Raw genomic sequence first — 24,886 nt, 5'->3', positions numbered from 1 at the left:
AATTGAATAAAATCTCAACGAGTCGCGAAGGCACCACAAGTCCACAAGTCAAAGCGCGAGCCGCAGATTTCAAAGCAGGACAAGTATAATGATAATTTTCTTTCATTTTGTTAAGAATAAAGTAAAAAGGAAAAAAAATAAGAAAAAAATATCAAGATAAAAATAAATTTATCTAACGTAGTGACTCCAAAAGAAAACGTGAATAAAATAAAATGTTATATAATACATGCAGACATGCAGTTAAGTTAACAAACGAGCACGCTTACATAATTCTTAATTTCTAAAATCCCACTTGACTAAAAACGCAAGTTGATTTGTTTACCAGAACCTCAATAAAATAAAATAATACAAGCAGGATTCTAAAACTCTTTCTTTTTATTAAAAAAAAGGTTTAAGATTAGAATATATACCTTAATGTTCAAAGAATTAGAACGCTTACATGAATACTTTTATATGGTTCATTAAGATCTTTACATTTGATTATAAAATATGAGTCTGATCCTTGTTAATCGGAATATTAATACTTGTTTAGCAGCATTTTAATACTTTGAAGTGAATCTAAAGTGACAAAATGAAAACAGACAAAGGTGCCGAAACACTTAAACATGGGTCAATGATCGTTGCTGCATGTGGGGGACCTCGAGTCATGTTACACTAGGTGCCCAACATTTCAGATTCCACTTGTTCAATAATGATTCCAATAACCAAACTTTTAGGGCTCCAAGAACTCTCTTAAAAATATTATGGCGGTGTCACGTTGAGATAGTGACACAGAAAGCAGCAACACATGCAGAAACCAAAAGCTAGGTTCCACTTGGATTCTTCGCACTGATGAGAGAAATGAGAATTCAGAAATACCATGCATATCCTAAGTCCAACTTGCCAACTCTTTTTCCCACCCCTCGTCTTCTCAGGAAAAAGTTTACCTCCTCACTTTTCATTGCATATTCCAGAATCACTCAAAAAATTTCCTCATCAACCCACGATGCATTCACCAAATTTCATTCTATTTTATGTATAGTATATAAAAAAATTACTATATTCTTACCATATTTTAATGACCAAGACCTCATTATATACTGTTAAATTATATTAAATTTTTACTATTGAACATGTGAATCAATAGTAAAAATCATAAAAATCAAATTACATAATTATTATTTAAAATTTGAAATATTTCACCTTTTTTTTATAACAAGTAACTTTTTTCTCCAATCGATAATTATAATTTTTTTTTTACTAAACGAGTCTCAAAAATAGCTCACACATGCTTACAGTATATTTCATCAATATCAATTATTAATAATTTCTTTTATTATTTGATAAAAAATATATTGCAGAATCCCACAATAAAATTTAGCATCAATACTTATATACGCACTTAATTCTTGACCAATGTTTGAGACTTTGGATAATTTTTTCGATAAATATTTATAAGAGAATAAATAAGAAGACAAAAATTTCTTATAAGTTAATTTTTGGGAAAATTAGATAGAAAAGCTTCTATAAAAGTGAAGTACATAATATATAAGTTAAGTTAATTTTAATTTAGACAAAAAACTAAGTTCATTTTACCTTTTTAATTTATAAAAATATTTTTTCTTTTAAATTATTTTATTTATTAAAGTTTTACTGAAAGAGGTAGAAAAACGATTACTATTCAGCAAAACAAAAGGTAGAAAAATGTTTTATTTATTTTTCTTGATTAGAGTGGCTGATACAGCGCAATTCAGCAGCTAACTACTCTGGTCTATCTTTTCGCAGCTTAGCTCCGTGAACTCATGAGTTGCGTGCTAATACTACTGTGCTTGCCTTTCCACTTTAAATACAAATCCAAGTCGGTGCCATCAACTTTCGTCAGTTTTCTTCTCTCGCTTCCATTTCTGCATTCTCTAGATTTTTTCTTCTCCGCATTTCGTACAGCGCTTGGAGCTTCGTCTTAGGAGTTCCGTGCTCGTGAGTTCTCGTCGTGTTCGCCAAGAGTTGTGGATCGCTGAGAGTTTCTGAGTTCGCCATGGCGGAGGAGAATGATGAGGAGGGAGTTTTCGCAGCGCAGAAGATAACTATTGGAGTATGCGTCATGGAAAAGAAGGTGAAATGTGGCTACGAGGTTAAATCTTTTGTTTTTAGTTTGTTTCTCTCACTCTTGATCCTGTGTTTTTCTTAGTTTGCTGGTTCTGCTTTCTTCGTGAAAACATAGAGACTCGCAACGAGTTTTTGTTAATGTTTTGATTCAGTGGCTCTGTTTTGTATTGCAGCTTTTTTCGGGGCCTATGGAGCAGATTCTTCAGAGGTTACAAGCGTTTGGTGAATTCGAGGTAGGTGAATGTTCACTATTTTTATTTCGACGTTATGGTTATGTCGTCATTGATTTTGAATTAGCTTGTTCGTGAATCTACTGGTGATAGTTCTGTTCGTATTGTTTCTTTTGTAATACTTTGTTCATTATATTATTATGTATTTCATGTTTTTTTTTTCCTTTTATTTTTTATTTTTGAGAAATGCTATTTGCACTGCAAATTGAACAACAAAGAGAGAGGATGAGAGAGAAAAAGAGGCAGAGAGAAATATGAGCTAAGTAAGGATGTGACGGAGAGAGATAATGAGAAAAAAAAAGTAGTATAAATTGTTGTATGTTGATTTTATATATATATATATATATATGTGTGTGTCTGTGTGTTTTTATAATTTTGTTGTGCAAAGAGATGATTGTCATGGTGTTGCTTTTTGCATTTTTCTCAACTGTACGTTGTATTGTATGCAGGTCGTACATTTTGGTGACAAGGTCATCCTTGAAGAACCAATTGAGAGGTATACTTAATTGATATCAGTTTTGGACTCTACATTTTGAGGAACTGTATATTGGTCTATTTATTGTGCTTTTTAAAAGCTATATCTATTTGATCGAGTACCTGCTTAGTGTTTTATAATAGCTTCCTATGAAACCCGGACACTACAACACGGCCAATGTCTAAAATATAGGATATGGAAAGACACGGCTAATATCTAAAATACAGGTTACGAGGACACCACATTCACACACAAAGAGAGAGTCTCTAATAAAAGAAGAAAATATGAATAATATATAACAAAATATTTAAATTGATGGTATATTTATCTTTTTAAACCAACCTTCTATGTGTTTTTAAGTGTTTGAGTTGTGTAATGGTGTCCGCTTAAGTGTCTAAGCCAACAAAAATTCATTTTTAAATTGAAAACCTAATAAGTGTCCGGATGTATCGATGTCTGACACGACGACACTTTGAACATGAGAGGTGTCTGTGCTTCATACATAGCTTCTGTTTTTAGTTCTTTTCATTGACCAGTGGAACAATTTATTCCCTCACCATGTTTTTGTTCTTCTATCATAATCATAATACATCCAAATAAGGGATCAAACAGTTTTTGTCCCATTATTTTCCAATATGTTTGTTGGATGAATAATATTTTCATTTGAGACTCGTAAGTTATGGCTGAAATATTCCTTGCTTCAACATTTTAGGTTTTTAGAGTTCCACTGTTGGCATACTAAATTTATAGATTATGTTGTTTCAGCTGGCCAGTGTGCGATTGTTTGATTGCTTTTCATTCCTCTGGATATCCCCTGGAAAAGGCTGAAGCATATGCTGCTTTAAGAAAGTAAGCTTGTTTATTTACAAACTATATTTGATCTGTATGTCATAAAAATTATATAAATAATCAAAACCCTAGTAGTCTATTCTTATCAAAATTTTGGATGATGCTACTGTAATATGTTCTGGAAATATTATTGAAGCCATGGTCAGTTACACCTAGGATGGGAAAATGCTGATGTAATATGAGAATAATTGTATGCTAACTTCTTGACATTCATCTTCTAAAAGAAACTAATCTAACAAATTTGGTATGAAGATTACATGGTATGTAAAAGGAGTTTGGTACAACAAACCATGCAGATTATGAAAAGGTTTGTACTCTGTAGTTTGTTCATCTTGGAGCAGTTTCTCACGACATGCTTTTGGCAAGAATAAGGAGGCTATTATAACAGTGTACAGTTTAAGCTATTCTCTGCTGTATTTGGTTGGTTGCAGAGAATGTCCCTTTTTTATGTGGTGCCTCCTTGGCTGCAAATTTTTTATGAGATAGGATTCATTTCTTGGCTTCTTGTTCATGCTTTGGTCTTGCATAAATCTATGTCCTAATACTTATGTTCAGTGTGCTGAACTTCTTTGCTGCATTTTCTATTTTGGCCCAGTGTTCCTTTACATTTTCCTCTATTGCTCTTTCTAGTGTGGTTTGTTATGAGAAGTGTGAATGTTAGACCTCCTGCAATTCCTGAAGTGCATGAAAGGAGGAATAGAGTAGAGAGGGTAGTAACTAGTAAGGGACTAAAGACTTAAGACGGTGAGCATAATTTAAGGTACAGAATGGAGATTTAGGCTGTAACAACCTTATCTATGTGGCAAGGGTGGTGGAAAGTAAAAGAGTAACTATTAGGAGCAAGCCATCAGGGAGAGTGCAGTGGAGAAGGGCATCAGGTGGTTGATATATATCTTGTAACTTCAGTTGTTAGTTCAATGCATAATTTTCCGGAGTGTGCAATGTGTGTTTTGAGATTAGGGATTTTGTGTGGAGTGGTTAGTCCTTGTAATTTCATTTATCATAGCAGATTTTCTCTCTATTTTGTATGTGGAGATAGGCCTACAATGTTGATTGAAATTCTCTATATATTTCTCTTTTCCTTGTCCTCTGTTTATGTCTGCTTATAACATTTCTCTGTATTTTTTCCCCTACACAATGAGAATCTTCACTTAAATATGTACATGCATAGGCATAATTTCTCCACATTGTTCTGTTTTTAATTGTTACATTGTTATTTTATTTATTATAGTTTTCTTTTAGTTATTGGATGAGAATGTTTATTGATCTAAATTCTGTGCACTGTGATCCAGACCCTTTCTAGTAAATGAACTGGAGCCTCAACACCTTCTTCATGATCGAAGAAAAGTATACGAGGTAGGGGGTGTCTATTTCTTTCTTTTGGCTATGATCTAATTGCTTTGTTTTCAGATTTCATGACATTTCACCTTGTTTACATTAAGCTATCTTAGATTTCCATTTTAGAAATAAGTATATTGAAGCTTTCATTTTGTTGAAGCCTTGAATGCTTTGTAATATACTATCTTAGAGCTGAATCCAAAAAAAAAAAAACTATCTTAGACCCTTTATGACTTGCTATGTTTGGATTGACGAAAAGAGATGGAATGGAAATGAAATGGAATGTGGATAAAAATGAATTGGAACATAATGGAATGAAACCTCCCTTCCATTGTTTGGATATGTTATGATTGAATAAAATTCCCATTCCATCTCATTCCTCCCAAATTGGGGGAAAATAAAAAAGAAGGTAAACAATGGAATGAGTTCCATTAATTTCCATCATCATTTTAGCAATCCAAACAAAGGAACATAACACCATAATATTTCATTCCCTTCCATTCCATGCTCTTCCACCATTCCAAACATAGGAGTCTAATCCTTGCAAGATTTGAATTTCAGAACAAGGTAAAATAGGCTTGTGCTTTGTGCCTCTATGAAATTGGAATAGACAGGATCTATTTTTGACATTTTTTAAGGCCTGAGCCTAACTAGCTCCTCTTCATCAGAAACCTGTGTTATTTTTAGTTTAAAGCCAAACTCAGCCAGGAAATTCTAGTTGGCCTTGGAGTTGGCTAAGTGTTTCCTTTGGTTTTGGGGTCGGGGGTGGTGGTACATTGTTAACTTATTGACAAGTGTACCAATTTTATCTCAAGTAGTAAAGATTAAAATAGAAGTTCAAGTGTCGAATCCATAGGGACTTTGGTTGTACTTAAGTGATACAAATCCAATTATTAAGCAATGAGAAAAAATAGAAGAAAAAAAATATAAAGAATTGTGAATGTAAAAATTGGGGGTAAAAGAAAAGAAGAAAGATAACAAAAAAATAAGCAATAGTCTAAATGTGAAAAGATAAAGTCAGAATGTAATATTGTTGGAGCCTAGTATGCCAAAACTACTTTTAATGTAATATAAAAGATTTTCTTTATTTAATGAAATCCCTCTTTCCAGCTGCATCTACTGAATTACCCTATCTTTGGTTTCCCGCATGAAGGACTTAGTTTATTTATCATTTTACCCCAAATTTTTTTACAGAGACAAAAATTACAAACTGCATTAAGATAAGAGATGCAAAAATTCGTTAAGGCAAAACAAATGTCAATTTATTTCTAGCAATGAATTTATTTAGATATTCTTCCCCGGTTCTTTAGAAAATAACAATTTTTCAATGCATGACCCTCTAAACATTATATGGATAATCAGACCATAATAATAGAAAAACACATAGAAAAATAATAAAATAGAAACAAAATTGCATTAAATAGATAATGAGAAAGAATTACATTAAAGAGTTTGGCCTCCAGGTTCACAACAAAAGGGGTTTAGCCTCCTACAACAAAAGAATTACACTTCAGGGGCTAATAGAAGAAGGGATTGGATGGCTAATAGAAGAAGGGGTTGGATGACTAATAGCAAGAAAGAGTGGCTAAAAAAAAAGAGGGTTTCCCTTAAGGAAGAGACTCAGACTTTGGATTTTGGAGAGCTCTGAGACTCGGTGTGTCTGTTCCTGCTTCCTACTCCTTTTATAGTCCTGAGGTAGCTTACTTTTCATGCTGACTTCGTGCTAAGTGCGCCTTGGGCTTCCTCGTGGGCCTTCTCACGCTAAGCCTGGGTTGCGCGCTAAGTGAGACTGCGCTCTAAGCCTGAAATTGCCCGCTAAGCGAGAGTGCACGCTGAGCGAGCTGTCCACTTCTTCCAACTTTTTCAAGGCTTTTTCTTTCATATTTTTCATCAATTTTCCTCTAAAGCGCTTGAATTCTTCTTTTGACTTCTGCTAATAAAAAATTGCAACGATGTTAATTTCTTCGTTATTTCATTAAAAATAATAGTAAAGTGAAGAAATTGTTATCATTATTATCCAAAATTGACTATCAAATTAGTTCAGATTTCGCAGTTGTCATACATTTCTAGCCGTCAGTTAGAGTTTTAGACATATTATGTGTATGTATGCCTATGGTTGGTGTGTAACCATGTGTAACTGTTTGGCCTATTACAGCTAAATGCTTTTTGCTATTTCTTTAAAGACATATAATGGTTTTAATAATGTTCAATTTTGGGGTTCAAGCATCTTGAAAAGTTTGGAATCCATGTTCCAAGGTATGCCCTTGTAAATAGAGAAGTACCATACCAACATTTGGATTACTTCATTGAGGAAGAAGATTTTGTTGAGGTTCATGGTATGCGTTTCTGGAAGCCATTTGTGGAGAAGCCTATTGATGGTGAGCCTATTTCTTTTATCTACGGCTAAAACTGTTTTGCAATTCCATGTTTCTTTCATGTCATGGTCGAAGGCAATGTGATGTGTGATCTAATAATCTGTCTAGTAATACAACTGATTTATGCCATGGGCATTGCATTGGGTTGCTTTAGCATGAGAATGGTATATGGATCTTTAAAAAGTGATAGCATTGCATGTCTATGGTATAGCTCCAAATACTATACTGATAATCACCTATTAAGAAACTTCAGAAATTTGTGGGGTTTGCAGAGTTAAGTTATCTAACATACTTTTCCTTTTGTGCCGTAAATTAATGATAGAAGTTATACCCTCAAAGATGCTCATATCTAGAAATTGTTATTTGAATATATGAAAATTCTGTCTTGATTACATAATTACTGTTGGTCTGTTTGTAAAAAGTAATAAAGCTTTTGATTTCTCATGACAACCTCTTTTTTTTTTTTTTGTTTACTTGATATATAACTAATTGAAAATATATTTTCTTTGATATGGTATAACCCTTATTTTATTTTGTGAAGGTGATAATCATAGTATAATGATATACTATCCCAGTTCGGCTGGTGGAGGTATGAAGGAATTATTTAGGAAGGTAAGCTTTAAGCTGACATGTCACTCTACCTAATTAGGCAGGTGTATTGAAGTACTGTTAACATTAAATTGTCTTATAGAGCACATCATAAATTAAAAAAGACAGCAGTTACATGATCATTTTCTGTCTTAGTTTCTTTCACAAAAAAAAGAGCGAAGAATGTCCAATACCCATATGTATTCCATCGTCCATCCACGGAATGTGATTTAATTTTCCTTTTCTCATCATACCTGAATAATTTGAAAAAAATGTAGTCATTATCCTTGCTGCATTTAATTTGCTTTAGCCTCATGAACAATAGAGGATGCTACTGCTAAAATATTTACAAAAGCAACACGAGTAGAGTTTTAATTTATGTATTGTACATCCAGAGAAAATGACAATTTACATTTCATTTATCACAAATAAAGCATTTGCTCTGTTTTTAGTGACTATTTTTTGTAATCAAGTTACAAAAAGGAAATAAACTGGAACAAAGCTCCGAATAGTCAATAATATATATTCATGTGGATATGAAGTTGTTCTTGTTATCATTATTATAAAGAGGCATTTACATCATTATATCAACTTCAGTTCCATTCCACATTGATCCATTATATCAAACAATGCTAGAAGGCTATTTAATTAGAATAACCATTACATTCCAACTCATTTCAGTTCATCTGTATTCCTTCTGTGAAATCAGTTTTCCATGTCCCAAAAGCAACATTGAACTTCCGGGATAGTACGTTGATGTTATCAATTTTTTTCCGAATCTTATGACTAAATATAATTAAGCAACTTGGTCTGCTTTGGGTATTTTTTGATCTTAGGTTGGCAACAGGTCTAGTGAGTTCCATCCAGAGGTGAGAAGAGTGAGGCGTGAAGGGTCCTATATTTACGAGGAGTTCATGCCAACTGGAGGGACAGATGTTAAGGTTTGGCTGTGAAGTTTATGTTGCTTTGTGTTTGTTTTATTGTTTCTTTATTTTTTTAATTATATATATTTGGGATTTTTTCAGACTTATGTGATGTTTCTAAATAGTTTTTCACAACAGAAATTATTTTCAACATTTCAACATATGATTGTAGGTATATACAGTTGGCCCTGAATATGCTCATGCTGAGGCAAGGAAGTCTCCTGTGGTTGATGGTGTTGTGATGAGAAATACTGATGGGAAGGAAGTAAGTACTAAGTAGCCTGACAGACATTTAGTCCCTTCTCCCATATATCAATTTCGGTTTTTATAGTCTACATTTAGTCCTTGCTACATTTTTTCTTGTATTTAACATTGCTTGAGCATAATTTTCCTAATAATTAGTGTCTATTTTTGTTACTTAAAAAGGATTCCTTTCAGGTTTGCTCATTGTAATAGAGTAATTCTTTAGTTTTAATCAACAGAAAATATTGTGTGAGCATTCAATCTTTGTCTTAGTTATAGATTGTAGGTGGATTTGAGAAGAAACAAATATTTATTCAAAAACAGGCTGGAGTTTCTGGCTGGTGTGCAACAATAATTTAATTTTTCTTGTTGAAAAATGCCTACAATTTCATTTGGCAGGTTAGGTATCCAGTCCTCCTGACTCCTGCTGAGAAAGAAATGGCAAGAGAAGTTTGCATTGCATTCAGGCAAGCGGTATGTTTGTGAATGTGGCAACTACAATACTGCATGTCATTTGAAGATGATGTATTCTTCTTGGTCATGACTTATGAGTGACTGTGTTTTGAAAATTTGTTGGAAATATCTGGCTCCTAGTTTGTAATTTCAACTTCATATCATGTGACAGACTTTTTGAGGATGAAGTCTTAAAAATGGTTTGTCTTAGTGAAGAAAAGAAAATGTTTTTAAGTCTGCTCCTCTTCTCCTACTATAGGTCATTCTTGTTGCTTGCAGGTTTGTGGATTTGATCTCTTGAGATGCGAGGGACGCTCCTATGTTTGTGACGTGAATGGATGGAGCTTTGTTAAAAACTCACACAAGTAATATTTTGTGATTTATTGTTTTGGCATTGTTGCATGGTTCAAAATACATCAATAGTTATTCACTCTGCTTGTATCTATAATTGGAAAATCTTATTTACAACTCTTTTTGCATGATATCTTTTTGGTGAAATTTTTATCATTTCTTGTTTGCTACTTCTGAAGGTATTATGATGATGCCGCCTGTGTGCTGCGCAAGATGTTCTTCGATGCAAAAGCACCTCATCTTTCTTCAGCAATTCCACCAACTTTACCATGGAAAGTAAATGAACCAGTTCAACCTTCTGAGGGACTCACTCGTCAGGGTAGTGGTATTGTTGGCACTTTTGGACAATCTGAGGAACTACGATGTGTAATTGCTGTTATTCGTCAGTATGTTCTTTTCCTTTTTTAACTTAAATTAGTTAAGCATCTTGTTCTTTGCTATTTACTCTTCTGTTTTGGCAGTGGTGATAGAACTCCCAAACAGAAGGTGAAGCTAAAAGTTACTGAGGAAAAACTGCTAAACCTAATGTTGAAATACAATGGAGGCCGACCTAGAGCTGAGGTGATATTATTTTCTAGTGCTTATGTAATATTTGTCAACTTTTATTTGATCCACTGGATTTTTTTTTACCTCTTTTGTTTGATTTAATGATCTTTTGTTTGCAGACAAAACTTAAAAGTGCTGTTCAACTTCAAGATCTGTTAGATGCCACACGCATGCTAGTTCCTCGTACCAGGTATTTCACCCTGCACAAGCTTCAATATGTAATACACATTAGCATTGCATGCACAACTCAATTTCAATTTCACACCAAATGTTAATCAAATTTTGGATGCGTGGCTGGTCTGGTACAGTCAGTTTTTTCTCAATGTTTCTTTTGACTGAACCAGGAGATGGCTTTTGCAATTTCCTATATTCACATGATTATTATTTGCACATTTTGAATGTATGCTTTGCCATTTCTGTTGGCAAGTAATTTTATGGGTTTTCTGATCAGTATATTTTTATTATTTCAAGGGTTTTGAAATAACTATAGCTGTATATATTATGTAGACCAGATCGAGAAAGTGATAGTGAGGCTGAAGTCGAGCACGCTGAAAAGCTCCGTCAAGTTAAAGCTGTCCTTGAAGAGGTTTTTAATTTTCTTAACTTTGTTCATTATATGATAATAGCAAGTTTGTAGTGTATTAATAACCTGATGGTAATTTAAATTTGAAATTTATATTTCTGTGGACTGTGGAGCTGTTGACTTGTATCCCTTTGATTGGGTTGCTTTATGGAGATATTGACTGAACTTTCAATTCTATAGTAACTGTCAGATACAACTTTACTACTTGAAAAAACTTCACCTCGAGACATTTCAGTGTACCAATGTTTCTCAAGAAAAAAAAAACTAGGAAACATTATCACTAACTCTTTTCAAGAATAAACAAGGAGACATTATTTTCTTTTCTTATATTCTTAAGGTATATTACATATGTAACTATTCATGAGTTTTTACCTGACAACTTAAGCTTTTGGGAGAGTTGGGAGCTTGATGGAACAGTTAGAAGTTTAATTATTGTTGCTCTCATTCTTGTAAATATTATCCATGCTTCAACTCCAAAGCACTTTTGCATGAGGGAGTGATAAGAGATGTTATTGTTAAGACGTATGGTATCAGCTAGGAATATGGCTGGCATACTAATGTGTCTTGGCCAACCATTCCCTCGAGGTAGCTTTTGGGATTGACTTCCGTTTTATCTATTTCTGGCATGGTATAGAATTCATAGCTTATTCATCTCTGCAAACTTAATGTTTTAGATGTCTAGTCCTAAGTGTGATGTGTGCCTTAAAACGTCCTATGTTGGCTAGGAATATGGCTAAAGTTCTCCTTAGAAGACTTGGATAATCCTGCCTGCAGATAGTTTTAAGAGTTCAAATAAGCCCAATTCACTTATAATTTATAATGGTAATAAAATGATTCATGTGTTTACAGCCCTATATATATAAGTTTTGGGGAGAGTTTGTTCTTGATTTGTTCATGTCAGAAGACCAACCAAAGCCCCATTAGGAAGGGTTGATCAAATGGATGATAAGTGATAACCCCAATAGAAGTTGAGGAAGACCAAGAAACAAGTGAAACAATTAGAAAGCCATGGTAGTTTTTTATAGTACACAATGGCAGTTTTGAATCCATGTAGCTGACCTGTCTAGTGGGAAAGGCTTTTGGTGCTTTTGCTATGTATTTATCTAGATAAAGAAAACAGGTACTGAGTTGCACTTAATACAGAAATTTGTCTATTAGTTGTGACGTGCCACCCATATTGCTTGCAAAAGAGGAAGACAATGCTCCTGCATGACTTTTAAAGCCTGAATAACAGCAGCTTTGGTTTTATATTTTTCATAATTGTAATAAAAAAGACTTCAGACGTTTCATGTACTACTTTTGTTTTCTTTTATTCAATATCAGGGTGGGCATTTCTCTGGCATATATAGGAAGGTCCAATTAAAGCCACTAAAGTGGATCAAAGTGGCCAAAAGCAATGGTGAAGGTGCAGAAGAACGACCTGTTGAAGCTCTGATGGTTCTTAAATATGGGGGTGTTCTTACACATGCTGGCAGAAAGCAGGTTCAGATTGATAAACACATCAAAGAATGTTTCTGCTCAGTTTGAGTTTGATTGTATTGCTGTTGTAGTTGATAGTAAATGTAAGATTTGTGTTTATGATTGTCTTTCTAGTTGTATTGATTTTTTTTTCCTTTGTAGGCTGAAGAATTAGGAAGATATTTCCGCAATAATATGTATCCAGGTAACTCAAATAGATTTTCAGTCAGCAATGTATTCTGAAGTTTAAATTAAAAGGCAATGAGGCATGTTATGGTAGATTTTTTTCCGGCAGTGACTGCAGAAGTAGTACCAAAGATTTTATATTTTGATATGATATATTAGATTATTTGAGATTCTTCTTTCAAGTAGGAATGGTGGTTGCCTAAACATGTGCTTTAAGAGATATAAAACTACCTATGGGTCTGTGCATACTTGCTTAAGCTTTTCATTTGTTTGATACTAATGGGCTGTATATTTTTGGCTTCATTTTCAATGTGTTGATAAGGAGTTTTAGTTTCGTTGTAAATTAAGCATAACAAAATATTCATTTACTAATAAGAATAGTTGTGTTAGAACAAACAGTTTGGATGGACAGTCTTGCTAGCTCAAATTCAGGTATTGGGATGTATAAGTGTAAAACCCTCATGTTAACTGATTGTGCTAGAGAATTCTTACAGTCTTTCCAGTAAATATTTTCTTAAATAAATGTACTTATTTCCAATGACATAAAAACCTGATATGGATCTAATTGTCAAGATTTTTATATTTACGAACATATTATTGCAGAGTTATATTCATAAGACCACTGTATGTTGTTCACATGTTCCATCACTCTACTGGAGTAAATAATTCTATCACTTTACTCTAGTGTTACTTTTGGCATTAAGATATTGTTGTATTGTAACTATCCTAGAATTTTAGGATATGAAAAAATATCTTTGTATCTTGCTATTTACTTTTTTATATATTGTTTCTTTATTTCCCTATTCTGGCTTAGTTGTTTACCCTATAAAAGGGATATTAGAGCTTGCTTAAAACTATTCTGAATATACCAAAGTTCCTTTTCTTTCCACTGATATGCTATCAGTTGTTTTATTTGAGATTCCTCTTTAACAATAAAGGTCTATTTGATGTTCTGATATGCTGGGTTATACTTAAGAAAACATGTAACAGAAAATATATCATGCAACGTAAATACATCTTAAACAATACAATATGTAACAAATTTCAATGTTTTAAAAGGTTTTTAACATGTTTTAGTCCTTACAGAGTTCCACATCAGTTTTTAGCTGTTTGAACTTTGAAATGTTTCTTTGCATTTGAAACACATTTTTATGTATTTCAAATGATTTCTCTGATTTGAACAAATTTGGGAAAATAAAGGAAGAAAAGGCAGTATCCATACTGGTTGTACAGTTTGTGAATATGTGTGTTTACATCATACTGTTATGCTTAAAAACTGAAGTATTAGTCAGCATGATAGGTTTCAAATATGATTTTTCATTGTTCTTGTAATATAGACATGACAATGGATTGTACCATGCATGACATGCAAATTAAATTCTTAAATGTCGCAGGAGAAGGTACAGGGCTGCTTCGCCTCCATAGCACATACCGTCATGATCTTAAGATATACAGCTCTGATGAGGGTCGTGTGCAGGTATGGGCTATGTCATACTAACCTTCCTGCAATAAAAAGGAAGCCTCGACTTCCTGAGTGGTTTTGAAAGCAATTGCTCCCCTTGTTATTTAATTATTTATGTCTAATGTCGAGATTATGTTGCTAACCTGCATAATCTGTCAAAAATAGCATCATTTATGAACAATTTAATATTTGGTCTCTGTTAACAGATGTCTGCAGCCGCTTTTGCCAAAGGTCTTCTTGACCTTGAAGGGCAGCTAACACCAATCCTGGTTGGTTTTTAAAATCTTTCTAAAGGGAGTATTTAATCTGTTTTTTGTGTTGGATATCTTTGACTAATATAATTTTAATGTTAGGTTTCACTTGTTAGTAAAGACTCCTCCATGTTGGATGGGCTTGACAATGCCAGTATTGAAATGGAAGAAGCCAAGGTTTGTAGTGTGTACAGTGATTTATGTTGTCCTTGTTCTATATTATAGTCATTGCAGTAGTGATGAAAATTGAAAATGGATTCTGTTCAATGTCAAAGACCAGCTTTCCTAAAGGCTTGAGCTGTTAGATGAAGGCTGATGAATGGTTTAATTTCTTAGAAACCCTGTTATGCAAGGGCCCTTTTAGCTTGTTGTGTTTATTAAAGATGAAACCATTCATGTGTCTTTGTCTAATAGCTTAAGCTTTTAGGATTAAGGAGTGCTTGCAACACACTCTATAACACGCTTTTTAACACATTCTAATACAAGAAAAAAACCTTTTTCCACTAGGTGAGTCAGCTACATGGATTACACGACACCATCTAGCTTGGTTAAAATCCAAAGTTTCAGCAATATTATTTACCATCAAATCCCTCTTGATCACTTCCTCCAATGTCTTTCTGGTTTCGCTCTCCACTTCACAGGATTAAAAACCATACAATCTATGCTTCTTACTAGTGCCTCTTGGGACCTTCTTTGTACATGTCTAAACCATCTTTATTGATTTTTGTTATCTTTTCCTAAATCGGTGCTACACTAATCTCCTCGTATATAATCATTTTGTATCTTGTTTTTTCTTGTTTGGCAACACATCAATCTTAACATTCTCATTTCTGCCACTTTGATCTAATGCTAAACAAGTTAGCTTGACAGGTTGGTCCATTATTTCCCCTAACATTTTGGTTAAATAAAATGGGGCTTCTAGCACATTTGTGATGGAACTCCTATTCGTATGATTGTAGAAATGCCCATTCCCTTTCCGCTCACCATATATGGGAATTGAAATGATCCCTTCCGATTTGCATTTCATTTTCTTTAAAATACTATCAAAGCTTGAGCTATTAGGAGGCCTATGAATAATTTTATATATTGCTAAGATGCCCCCCATGATAGAGCCTTTGGGATGGAAGCATGGATAATGCATAGGCTCCCTTGATTTTGTGGATAAATTTAATTTTGTATTGTGGAGAATGAGGGAACAAGAATTGAATTCCTGAACTCTTGGTGATTGATACCATGTGATTGTGTATTTTACAACTCATGCATTCCAAGTAATGTTCAGGAAGTAATATAGGAACAATGGCATGCTTTTCAACTTATTTATAGTCTTGGTTGAATATTCTGCAGGCTCGGCTAAATGAAATCATAACCTCTAGTTCAAAGACAATCCATAACAATGAATCACCTGAATTTTCTTGGATGGTTGATGGTGCTGGATTGCCACCGAATGCGTCCGAATTGCTTCCCAAGTTGGTAATGTTTTTTGTAAATATAGCAATGCATCGTCATTAACCTCTTCTGCCATGGCATGATTCTAGTATATGACTTTATTTTGGACTTGTATATAGTAGATTCTACAATTTGTTGCCAGTAAATTAAAAATTGTCCACAAGAACTTATTGGCACATATTTTTGTAAAATAAAATAATCATTGTCAAAATATGCTGAGATGGTGTGGTAGATGAGTCATGAGTGTCATATTAAAGAGATTTAGGGAGAAGAGAGAAAGAGGAAAGTGTTTCTGTATTGATGAGGAATCAACCCAACCATAGATTGGGGAATGAAGCAATACATATAGGAAGTTGCATAACAGAATGATAAAGCTGTTGACAGTTGTACTTACAACTGTTTAACAGAAAACTAACCTATCCTGAATTAGTTAACTGTGAGAAACAGTTAACCAACCTTTGATTACAAGAGATACAGAAACTAAGTAAAAAACACTTAGGGAGTAAAATACTAAAGTCTTATACATATGAATAATTAAAACATAAATAGGAAGATGAAATTCATTAGAATGGTGTTGTTTCTTCTGGCTAAAGATGTGGGATTATTGCATATGTTTTGTTCATTTAAAACATACTCACATAGAACTCCTTCAATATGAGAAGCAAAAATCAAATAGTGATTTAGATGGATTTTTTGTTGTTAAACTTAAAATTCACAATAGTGCTAATTAAGATATCTTTTAATCAGACAAGCTGATAGGAAACTCAGACCCAAGGGTGCTCTAAAATGCGACAAAGCTGTTCAATCTAAAACAAAGCAAAGACTTAAGAATGAACATCCCACAATTGTAGGGTTAGGGGATGGTCAAATGGGAGAATGGGAGAACCTTTCCCCTGTTTAATCTCTTTTAAAATAAATAAAAAATAGAAGCCCCCCCAAGCAATCATGAGTAGGTCACTAAATATCATTAAATGTGATTTCATGTATGAGAAACTGCTTTCATTTTTTGGTCATATATGTAAACTTTTTTAAGGTTACAGATATGTCAGAAAAAGTTGATTGAGTTGCAATTGTAAAATTTTGCTATATTTCTAAATTGGTATGGTAGGCTTGCATTCCTTTTCAAAGATCATTTTATGTTCATACTATCTCACCCTCATCTATTGGGAACATGTTTGCTATTTTCTGAGCTTTTGTCAGAAGTTATTGCTTCCCAAATCCTTCTAGGTTTCTATTACTGATAGAACATGAAACTATTTGTGTGAAATGGTACTAAAACTATTTTTGTATCTCAAACTTCCGCTGCATATCTCATGAATAGGTAAGTTTGATTAAGAAGGTTACTGAACAAGTAAGACTACTTGCCACGGATGAAGATGAGAAACTTGCAGAAAAGAGCTTATATGATGTAATTCCTCCTTATGACCAAGCGAAAGCACTTGGGAAGACAAATATCGATGTTGATCGTATAGCTGCCGGATTACCTTGTGGAAGTGAAGGGTTTCTATTAATGTATGCTCGGTGGAAAAAGCTTGAAAGGGACTTGTATAATGAACGCAAGGAGTAAGCATTTACATTTATTGTGTTTAATCTTGTTTTGTTTTATTGTATTTCCTTCTACATATTAAAAAACGAAATGTTACTTCAAATACCATTGACACATGAGAAAAGGTTTTAGTTACACAAAATGTACACGACGAAAGGCTGCCAGATTGGAACTTTTGAAAACTAGTTATTTGTGAAGTCAAAACTTATTGCACACCTGTAGTTTGCACATGGACACTATTTGTATCTTTCCTTGATTTGTAGATGAACTTAATTTTGAATTCATATATGTATTATTAAATCATCTCATCCAAATTATTTTTCTTTTCTGTCCATTGTAATACAGTGTGCTTTACTTTTACATTGTAGTTTGTAGCTTCATGAACAAGTAAAAAAATGCTTTTGGTTGTAAAAATATTTAACTTAATTAAATGATTTTTAATTTTCCCTAGTTTTTTAAATTAGTTTTTTCCAGTGACAATATCATACACAAAACTATCATGAATTCCAAAATTGCTCATGTATAGCGGTTGTGCTTGTGTAATGTATTGGCTGATGCACTGACGGTGGGTTACTTTCACAGGCGTTTTGACATCACCCAAATTCCTGATGTCTATGATTCATGCAAGTAAGTTATTTATTTCCTTGGGTTTTTATGATGACTTAAAAGGACTTTTCCAGATCTACAATATTTATTTCAATACTGCAATCATGGAGATTGATTAGAACTTGTGAGGGCGAGCCTTGGTGCAGCGGTAAAGTTGTGCCTTGGTGACTTGTTGGTCATGGGTTCGAATCCGGAAACAGCCTCTTTGCATATGCAAGGGTAAGGCTGCGTACAACATCCCTCCCCCATACCTTCGCATAGCGAAGAGCCTCTGGGCAATGGGGTACGAAGTTTTTATGAATGAAATTGCCATGAAAAGTTACTGTAACAATTGTCAGTTTCCAGGAGCTTGTTTATAGATTTCAAGGGAATGTTATGTAATGATGACTGTTGAGTTTCCTGATGGATTTATTAGTGTTATACTTTTACTTTATCTTTCCTGTTCACTCCTTTTGGAAATTGTTTATATATCAGAGAACTAAGATTTCAGCTCATTTGGCCTAAATGTTGCAAAAGTTTTGAAAAGATGAAAGCAAGTAAGAATGAAGGAATATGTTTTTATGCTTTAAATTTTAAAGATGAAGCTTTTAAATTATCAAAGTTAAGTTTTTATTTTCACATTGTTAGGAAGAAACAACCAAGCAAAGCATGAGTAACTGGCAGAAAAGGTACTTATAGCAAGAGATTAAGAGATCTCATAGCCTGACTTCCACTGAACTGTTCTATTGGGCCAAGTTGTGTGAATTTCTTTTTTCTATTACCTTCTGGTTTTTTCACCTATAAATTCTCAGCTTTAATTAATTATTAAATTCTTGACTGATTGCCCCTATTATCTTAGTCTTCCTCGCTAATTTTACCCTACTGTCTATCTATTATCTTGTCTATTATTTTCAACTGTCCCTCCATCCTGTTGTATATGTGTGGTGTGTCTCAAGAATATATGTAGATATTTGAGTTGTGACTACTGACTAGTCATTAAGCTTTGGAAACCCACTACAGCTACAACTGTTTGATGGAAATTTGAATGTTGAGCTAGCTTCAGCCAAACAATTCAAACTCTTCTATGTTTCTGTGTGTATAATCTGCAACTTAGTCAATATGAAGAGAAAATGGGCAGTTTCATTTAAATTATGTAGTTTCTTTTATTCCTTTCGTTTGAGATGTTAACATTTACTTTCACATTACAGATATGATCTCTTGCATAATGCTCATCTTAATCTAGAAGGATTGGATGAGCTTTTCAAGGTTGCTCAGGTATGAGAGTTCTGTTAGGGAAATTTGTGCTCAAGTAGAACTACTTGAGCCTGTATAAGACAGACTGACCAGGCAGGATTTGAATCCACTTGATATACTTTTGAAATATAACTTTTTGATGGTTCACTATTGTTATTTTACTTGGGGTTGTATATAAATTTCATGCTGGTAGCATTGCTGATATTGTTACATTATAATACTCCAATTTCATTTTTTTTTATTATAGTTTTCAACTTCAATTTGTTGCATCTAATTTTTTGCCCTTTGAACTTGTGTTCTTGTAGCTGATATCACCTAGTGGGATAAAACTATTGTTTTCTCTTGTACTTGTATCCTTGTTGAAAGAAAAACTCACTGCCAAGTCTGAGCCCCTTTTACTCCGCAAACCTTTTTCATAAAATTTTGAGTACTTTTTTGGCTTTTCCATTTTGAAAGAAGCTTTGGATGTTAAAAAACTAAAAGAGTCAAGTATTCCCTTGCAAAGATAAAACACCCACATACAATGTTCCTGGGTATCATTACCTTGATCAATGTAGTTCAGTTTTTTTTTGGTTTCCTTATTGCTATTCCTTCTTATTTGCAGACACTTGCTGATGGTGTAATTCCAAATGAATATGGAATTAATCCGAAGCAGAAGCTAAAGATTGGCTCAGAGGTAAAAAAGTCTTGGTGTAAGGAATCTTGCAAGTTCATACTAACAATTTTAAAACACATTCCTTATAATGCATATGTAATGAATAAGAATCTCTTCTTTGATTACAAGTAAGATAATTTGACCTATAACAAATATGAAATTTACTAGATGCCACGAAATCTGAATAGAATAAAATAGATCGGTCTGCAGTAACTTTTGAAGGGAATGCATTGTTTGATGCTTGGAATATGGATCGAATCAAAGTTGTTCTAATTAAATGATATAATATTGATCATGGGGAAAAAATAAGATCAACATTTCTCATGCATAATGTTCAAGTTTAATTGTTTTTGTAACTGTAACAAAAAATAGTGTCAAAGTAACAGTTTCATTTGTCAGAAAAGAAAGTTGAAATGTATACAGATTTTTTGAATTGTGTTATATGATATTAATATTATTATACTTTTATAATGTTTCACATGTTTCTATAATTATTTGGTTAAATTTTTTTTTAATCTATAAGTCCTGAACTAAGGGATTTTTAAATAAGTCATTTTACTTTTAAAATTTGTAATTAGGTCCTCGAACTTTTAAACCATTTTCAATTGGGTCCATGGCCACGTTTCCATTAGTTTTTTTTATTGAGTACAGGAATCTAATTGAGTTTTTTCAAATATTTTAGGGACTAGGTTGCTATTATAATTATTCAGCAGGTCCTTGAACTATTTAAAAATTTCAAATTAGGTATGTTTACTTAATGCAACCCTAATGGAAATGTGGCCCAAGAGCTAATTAAAAATGATTTATAAGTTTAGGGACCTAAATATAAAATTTTAAAGGATATTTAAAAATCTCCAAATAGTTTAGGGACCTACAAATTATTTAACTTAATTGTTATGTTTTAAATTTTCACATCAGTACGTAAAATGGATTGCAAGACATGAAGGGAAGGTTAGGGTAGGCTGTAAACAAAATTGATTGTTAGGCAGGATACATTTAGTAAATAGTATAAATTGGCCGTTGCTATTGTATAAAATGAATGAGATTTTGTTAAAAATAAAGAAATTAAATCTCATTTGATGAATGGAATAACCATTCTCAACTCTGTAGGAGGGAATGACGATGATTTCTGACTCTATACGGTGAGGTGCTTGTTTATGCTAACAAATATGAGAATGCCCATACCATCTAATAAAGCATGGAATAAAATTACTATTCGGTGTACCAAACATGATATAAGAGAAGTAAGACACTTGATTTTAATGATAAGTCTGAAACTGGATGCTAGGCTTGGTTAAGTCCAATTATAACTTTCTTGCAGTTTCTATTGCTCGATGAACAAGTAGTACTCTGATTAGATGCATTGTTTCTGCATATGTACTTGTAAGTTGTATCTATAGCCACCTGATTACAATTTTTTAAATTTTATTGTTTGTTTTATTTTGATTCAGATTGCACGTCGATTATTGGGAAAAATTTTAATTGATCTGAGGAACACTCGTGAGGAAGCCATTAGTGTTGCTGAGTTAAAGAGTAACCAAGACCATGATTCATCCTCTGTGAAAACTGTAAAGGAAGATACAGATACCAAGTTAAAACTTCTCAATAAGAATGATGAAATAAGGAAATCCAATACTTTGAATGATATATCAATGGATCAAGATGATGATGATGATAAAGAGACCAAATATCGTTTGGATCCAAAGTAAATATTATGTCTTTGTTTTATTGTGTACATTATCACTTGCATTCTAATACTTTTTTATCGTCCACCTCCAGGTATGCAAATGTAAAGACACCAGAACGCCATGTGCGAACACGCCTATACTTCACATCAGTAAGTGCTGGGTCAGATTTTTTAATAACCGTGAACAGAAATTTATTTTTAAACCCCTCACTACCTGTAGTGTTTCTGTGATTTAAAATATTTCCAATCTGGTTATTTCAATCACTGATAGGTTACTCATTAACTACTCTTACGAACACCTTTAACCTGTTAAGTGATTAATTATTCCCAAACTAAGTATTTTTCAATGAGTGCCATTCTAGTGATTTCCCAAATTCTTATCATCATGTTGGCTGGGGACTCTTTGTTGGAGATTGGGATCCATTTCGTCTTATTCTTGGCAGACTTTACATCAAACTGGTTCTACAACTGGCTTGATCCAAGAAAAAAAAATGGAAAGGAAAAAAAATAAAATAAAAGTATATGTGAAAAAAAAATCATATTATAGTGAAGGGGTTCCGGGGGGTAACAAAACTTGACAGCCAAACATGTTGGACTGGCTTTTCTCGTCCGGTTGCTAGCATTATTTACTCTCTTGTTAAGTATAATTGTTTAAGTTTTCTTGGCAGGATTGATGATATTTTGTTCATGTTGTATTGTAACATAACAAGAATAAAACAAAGGAAAGAAATAAAGAGCTTTTGTTTAACTGTCAAATTAAATTGAATGGGTAGGCATAAATGCCTTCATCCAAAATTTCTAAATAGATTCATCCAAAGTCAGGTTCATAATTTTTTGACATTTGTATAGAATTTATCTTAGTTTTATTTCCATACTTTTGTTTTAACCTATTATTTATATTGCAGGAATCACATATTCATTCTCTCATGAATGTTCTTCGTTATTGTAATTTGGATGAATCTCTTTTAGATGAAGAGAGCCTAGTTTGTTATAATGCTCTAGAGCGCCTCTATAGAACAAAAGAGCTTGACTATATGAGCTACATTGTGCTGAGGATGTTTGAAAACACAGAGGTAGGTTATTTTGGTCCTCTCCCAAGCATTGTTTATGATTTGTTACTGCATGTCTGCAACAACCTAATCTTTTACCACTAGTTGGCATTTTCAATGTGGTGTTGATGGAATAAAATGTAGTTCTTAAATGATCAATATTATTTTGGTCCTTTTAATCTTTTGTTTTTGGTAGGAAAAAAAGGTTGTCTAGGAGGGGAGGCTATCCCATTATGAAGCTAGGGCAAGCCACATGCCTTAGTGAGGGTTTACAGAGGTGTGATTGGTTGCTGATGATTATTTTAAGCCTTTTAGTGACTTGGATTGATGGCTGGATGGCTTGTACAGGTGTACCTTATGGGTGAAGTGATCAAGTTCCCATATTCTCTTTAGGTTAACTCTGCTGTTCAGTTCTGGTGTACTGTACTGTGTTGAGTGGTATAGGAGTGAGTAACTAGGACTAGGAGAGAATCCACCACAAATTGAACAGCCTGAAGAATTCATGCTGGTTTATTGTGTGAGACCACCTTTAGCAAGGCTGTTCAAAAGCCTAGATACCCTAGCTAACTATGCCTGGCAGTAGCAGTTGTGAAAACTAACCAGACAGTTGCAACTGACTGGGCAAACTAAAAGGCAGCTTAAGGCTGTGAGAACAGAGAAAGAGAGCTATCTCACAGAACAGTTATGATATTTTAATGGGGCATAACTATCTGGAGTTATGTGATGTGTGTTTTATGGATTTTACTTTTGGCTTTCAAATTTCAGGTGGCCTTAGAAGATCCAAAAAGGTTCCGGATAGAGCTGACCTTTAGCCGTGGTGCTGATTTATCCCCCTTGGAGGTGAATGATATTCAATTTATACTGTTTACTTATAAGCAATCTAGAAGAGGGGTTTGAATTCTATTTACCATATATGGTGAGTGATTTGAATTTTGAAAGTGAAATTCAATTCAATATCCATTAGGCATCAGGATACAAGTGGTGCAACTGGTTTGAAGCTACCAAATATGGGGCCTCAGATTTTACATTACTCATTTCATTTATTGATATAATATATTATATGCTGATTTTAGGTATTGAATTTCTTCGTTAGCTTACTTCTGTTTGTTGTATGATTTGCAGAAAAATGATAGCGAGGCCGCTTGGTTGCATCAGGAGCACACACTGCCTATTATGGGTCCTGAAAGGCTACAAGAAATACTATCATATCTCACATTGGAAAAAATGGAGATGATGATTCGTCCATTTGCTATGCCTGCAGAAGACTTCCCTCCACCAGCAACCCCTGCGGGATTCTCTGGCTATTTCTCAAAAAGCGTACTTGAGCGTCTAGTAAATCTTTGGCCTTTCCACAAGCATGCCAATTCTAATGGGAAATAGTTAACTTGTTAAATACTTTCTCCCTCTGCTTCAGTGTTCCAACTTCATGTTTCTTATTGTACATGGGAAAATTCTGATACAACCAACGCGAGCTTTGGGCTCCTTTGGAAATTTTTTTGAAGCAAACTTCTTCCAGCCAAAATATGTTGGAAGTTGTACAAAAATAGCTATACTAGTTAAAGCAGACTATTGTCCGGCTCTTTCTGTTATTATGCTTTGTCAAAAAACTAACAGGATTACGGGAAGGAAAAGGAATTTCACGAGGAAAATTATGTGTGAAACGGGGGATGATGGAGCAAAGACCTGGGAGGTAGTTGGTAAATTTTCTCCAAATCAAAGTAGTTGCCGCAAATCAATGCTCTACAATAGCGACTGCGATTTAAGTTGCGTTGTCTGCTCTGTCAAAGCGTGACGCAATGCTATATGCATCGATGGTACCGTTTATTGTCATGATTCTTGCTTTGGGTTGAATCATTAAATCGTGTATTATCTTTTATTGGTTGAATGATATTTCTGGCTTCCATAACTTGGATACATTTGTCTGTCCACTCTGGGTTGAGAAAATACCGTTTATTGTCATAATTACTTTGGGTTGAATCATTAAATTCGTGTTATAAACTTGTTTTTTAATGGAGTAGAAAGATACAATATTGGATTAATATTAATTTATGTCATTGCAAAATAAAATCGAAACGTAAAAATGATAAATTATTAAATTTATATTCTTTACTTCAAAATTATTTTTAACTAAAATCAAAATCATTACCTCCAATCCCGATTTCGTAGTACGGCTTAACATCAAACAAGGTTTGACGAAATCTCTAACCGATTATGAGCTCGTTTGTTTAGATCTAAAAAAAGTGGTTTTTTAAAATAGTTTTTTTTTTT

General features: G+C 33.5%; 1 protein-coding gene across 3 annotated transcripts; it reads left to right on the top strand.

Moving 5' to 3' along the window:
• Positions 1 to 1,726: 1,726 nt before the first annotated feature.
• Positions 1,727 to 24,628, top strand: LOC114425106 (inositol hexakisphosphate and diphosphoinositol-pentakisphosphate kinase VIP1-like). 3 transcript variants are annotated; one of them, XM_028391868.1, is made up of 31 exons: positions 1,729 to 1,837; positions 1,924 to 2,110; positions 2,259 to 2,318; positions 2,765 to 2,811; positions 3,556 to 3,639; positions 4,932 to 4,995; positions 7,202 to 7,355; positions 7,894 to 7,964; positions 8,777 to 8,881; positions 9,036 to 9,128; positions 9,506 to 9,580; positions 9,839 to 9,924; positions 10,090 to 10,296; positions 10,372 to 10,471; positions 10,576 to 10,646; positions 10,964 to 11,042; positions 12,363 to 12,521; positions 12,660 to 12,702; positions 14,078 to 14,160; positions 14,352 to 14,414; positions 14,499 to 14,573; positions 15,741 to 15,866; positions 17,164 to 17,405; positions 17,971 to 18,015; positions 19,182 to 19,248; positions 19,832 to 19,903; positions 21,334 to 21,587; positions 21,662 to 21,719; positions 22,475 to 22,642; positions 23,384 to 23,458; positions 23,741 to 24,628. In XM_028391868.1, exons 2-31 carry the CDS (start codon positions 2,015 to 2,017, stop codon positions 23,996 to 23,998), a joined length of 3,180 nt encoding a protein of 1,059 aa, XP_028247669.1. In that variant the 5' UTR covers positions 1,729 to 1,837; positions 1,924 to 2,014; the 3' UTR covers positions 23,999 to 24,628. The 3 variants fall into 3 exon arrangements, with proteins under 3 accessions (XP_028247670.1, XP_028247669.1, XP_028247671.1); XM_028391869.1 differs by having other exon boundaries at positions 1,727 to 2,092; XM_028391870.1 differs by lacking the exons at positions 1,729 to 1,837; positions 1,924 to 2,110; positions 2,259 to 2,318 and having other exon boundaries at positions 2,770 to 2,811; positions 7,234 to 7,355.
• Positions 24,629 to 24,886: the final 258 nt, after the last annotated feature.

This window comes from Glycine soja, chromosome 9 (assembly GCF_004193775.1).
Source record: "Glycine soja cultivar W05 chromosome 9, ASM419377v2, whole genome shotgun sequence".
Taxonomy (NCBI): domain Eukaryota; kingdom Viridiplantae; phylum Streptophyta; class Magnoliopsida; order Fabales; family Fabaceae; genus Glycine; species Glycine soja.
Note: the sequence above shows the minus strand (reverse complement) of the source record. Positions and strands in the feature narration are given on the sequence as shown.

What these genes read in the sequence shown, in the direction of transcription:
- LOC114425106 (XM_028391868.1), top strand. Translation starts at nt 2,015, where the DNA reads ATGGCGGAGGAGAATGATGAGGAGGGAGTTTTCGCAGCGCAGAAGATA. An exon ending in TGTGGAGAAGCCTATTGATG is followed by an intron (nt 7,356 to 7,893) that starts GTGAGCCTATTT and finishes TATTTTGTGAAG; the next exon opens with GTGATAATCATAGTATAATG. An exon ending in CACGCCTATACTTCACATCA is followed by an intron (nt 21,720 to 22,474) that starts GTAAGTGCTGGG and finishes TTTATATTGCAG; the next exon opens with GAATCACATATTCATTCTCT.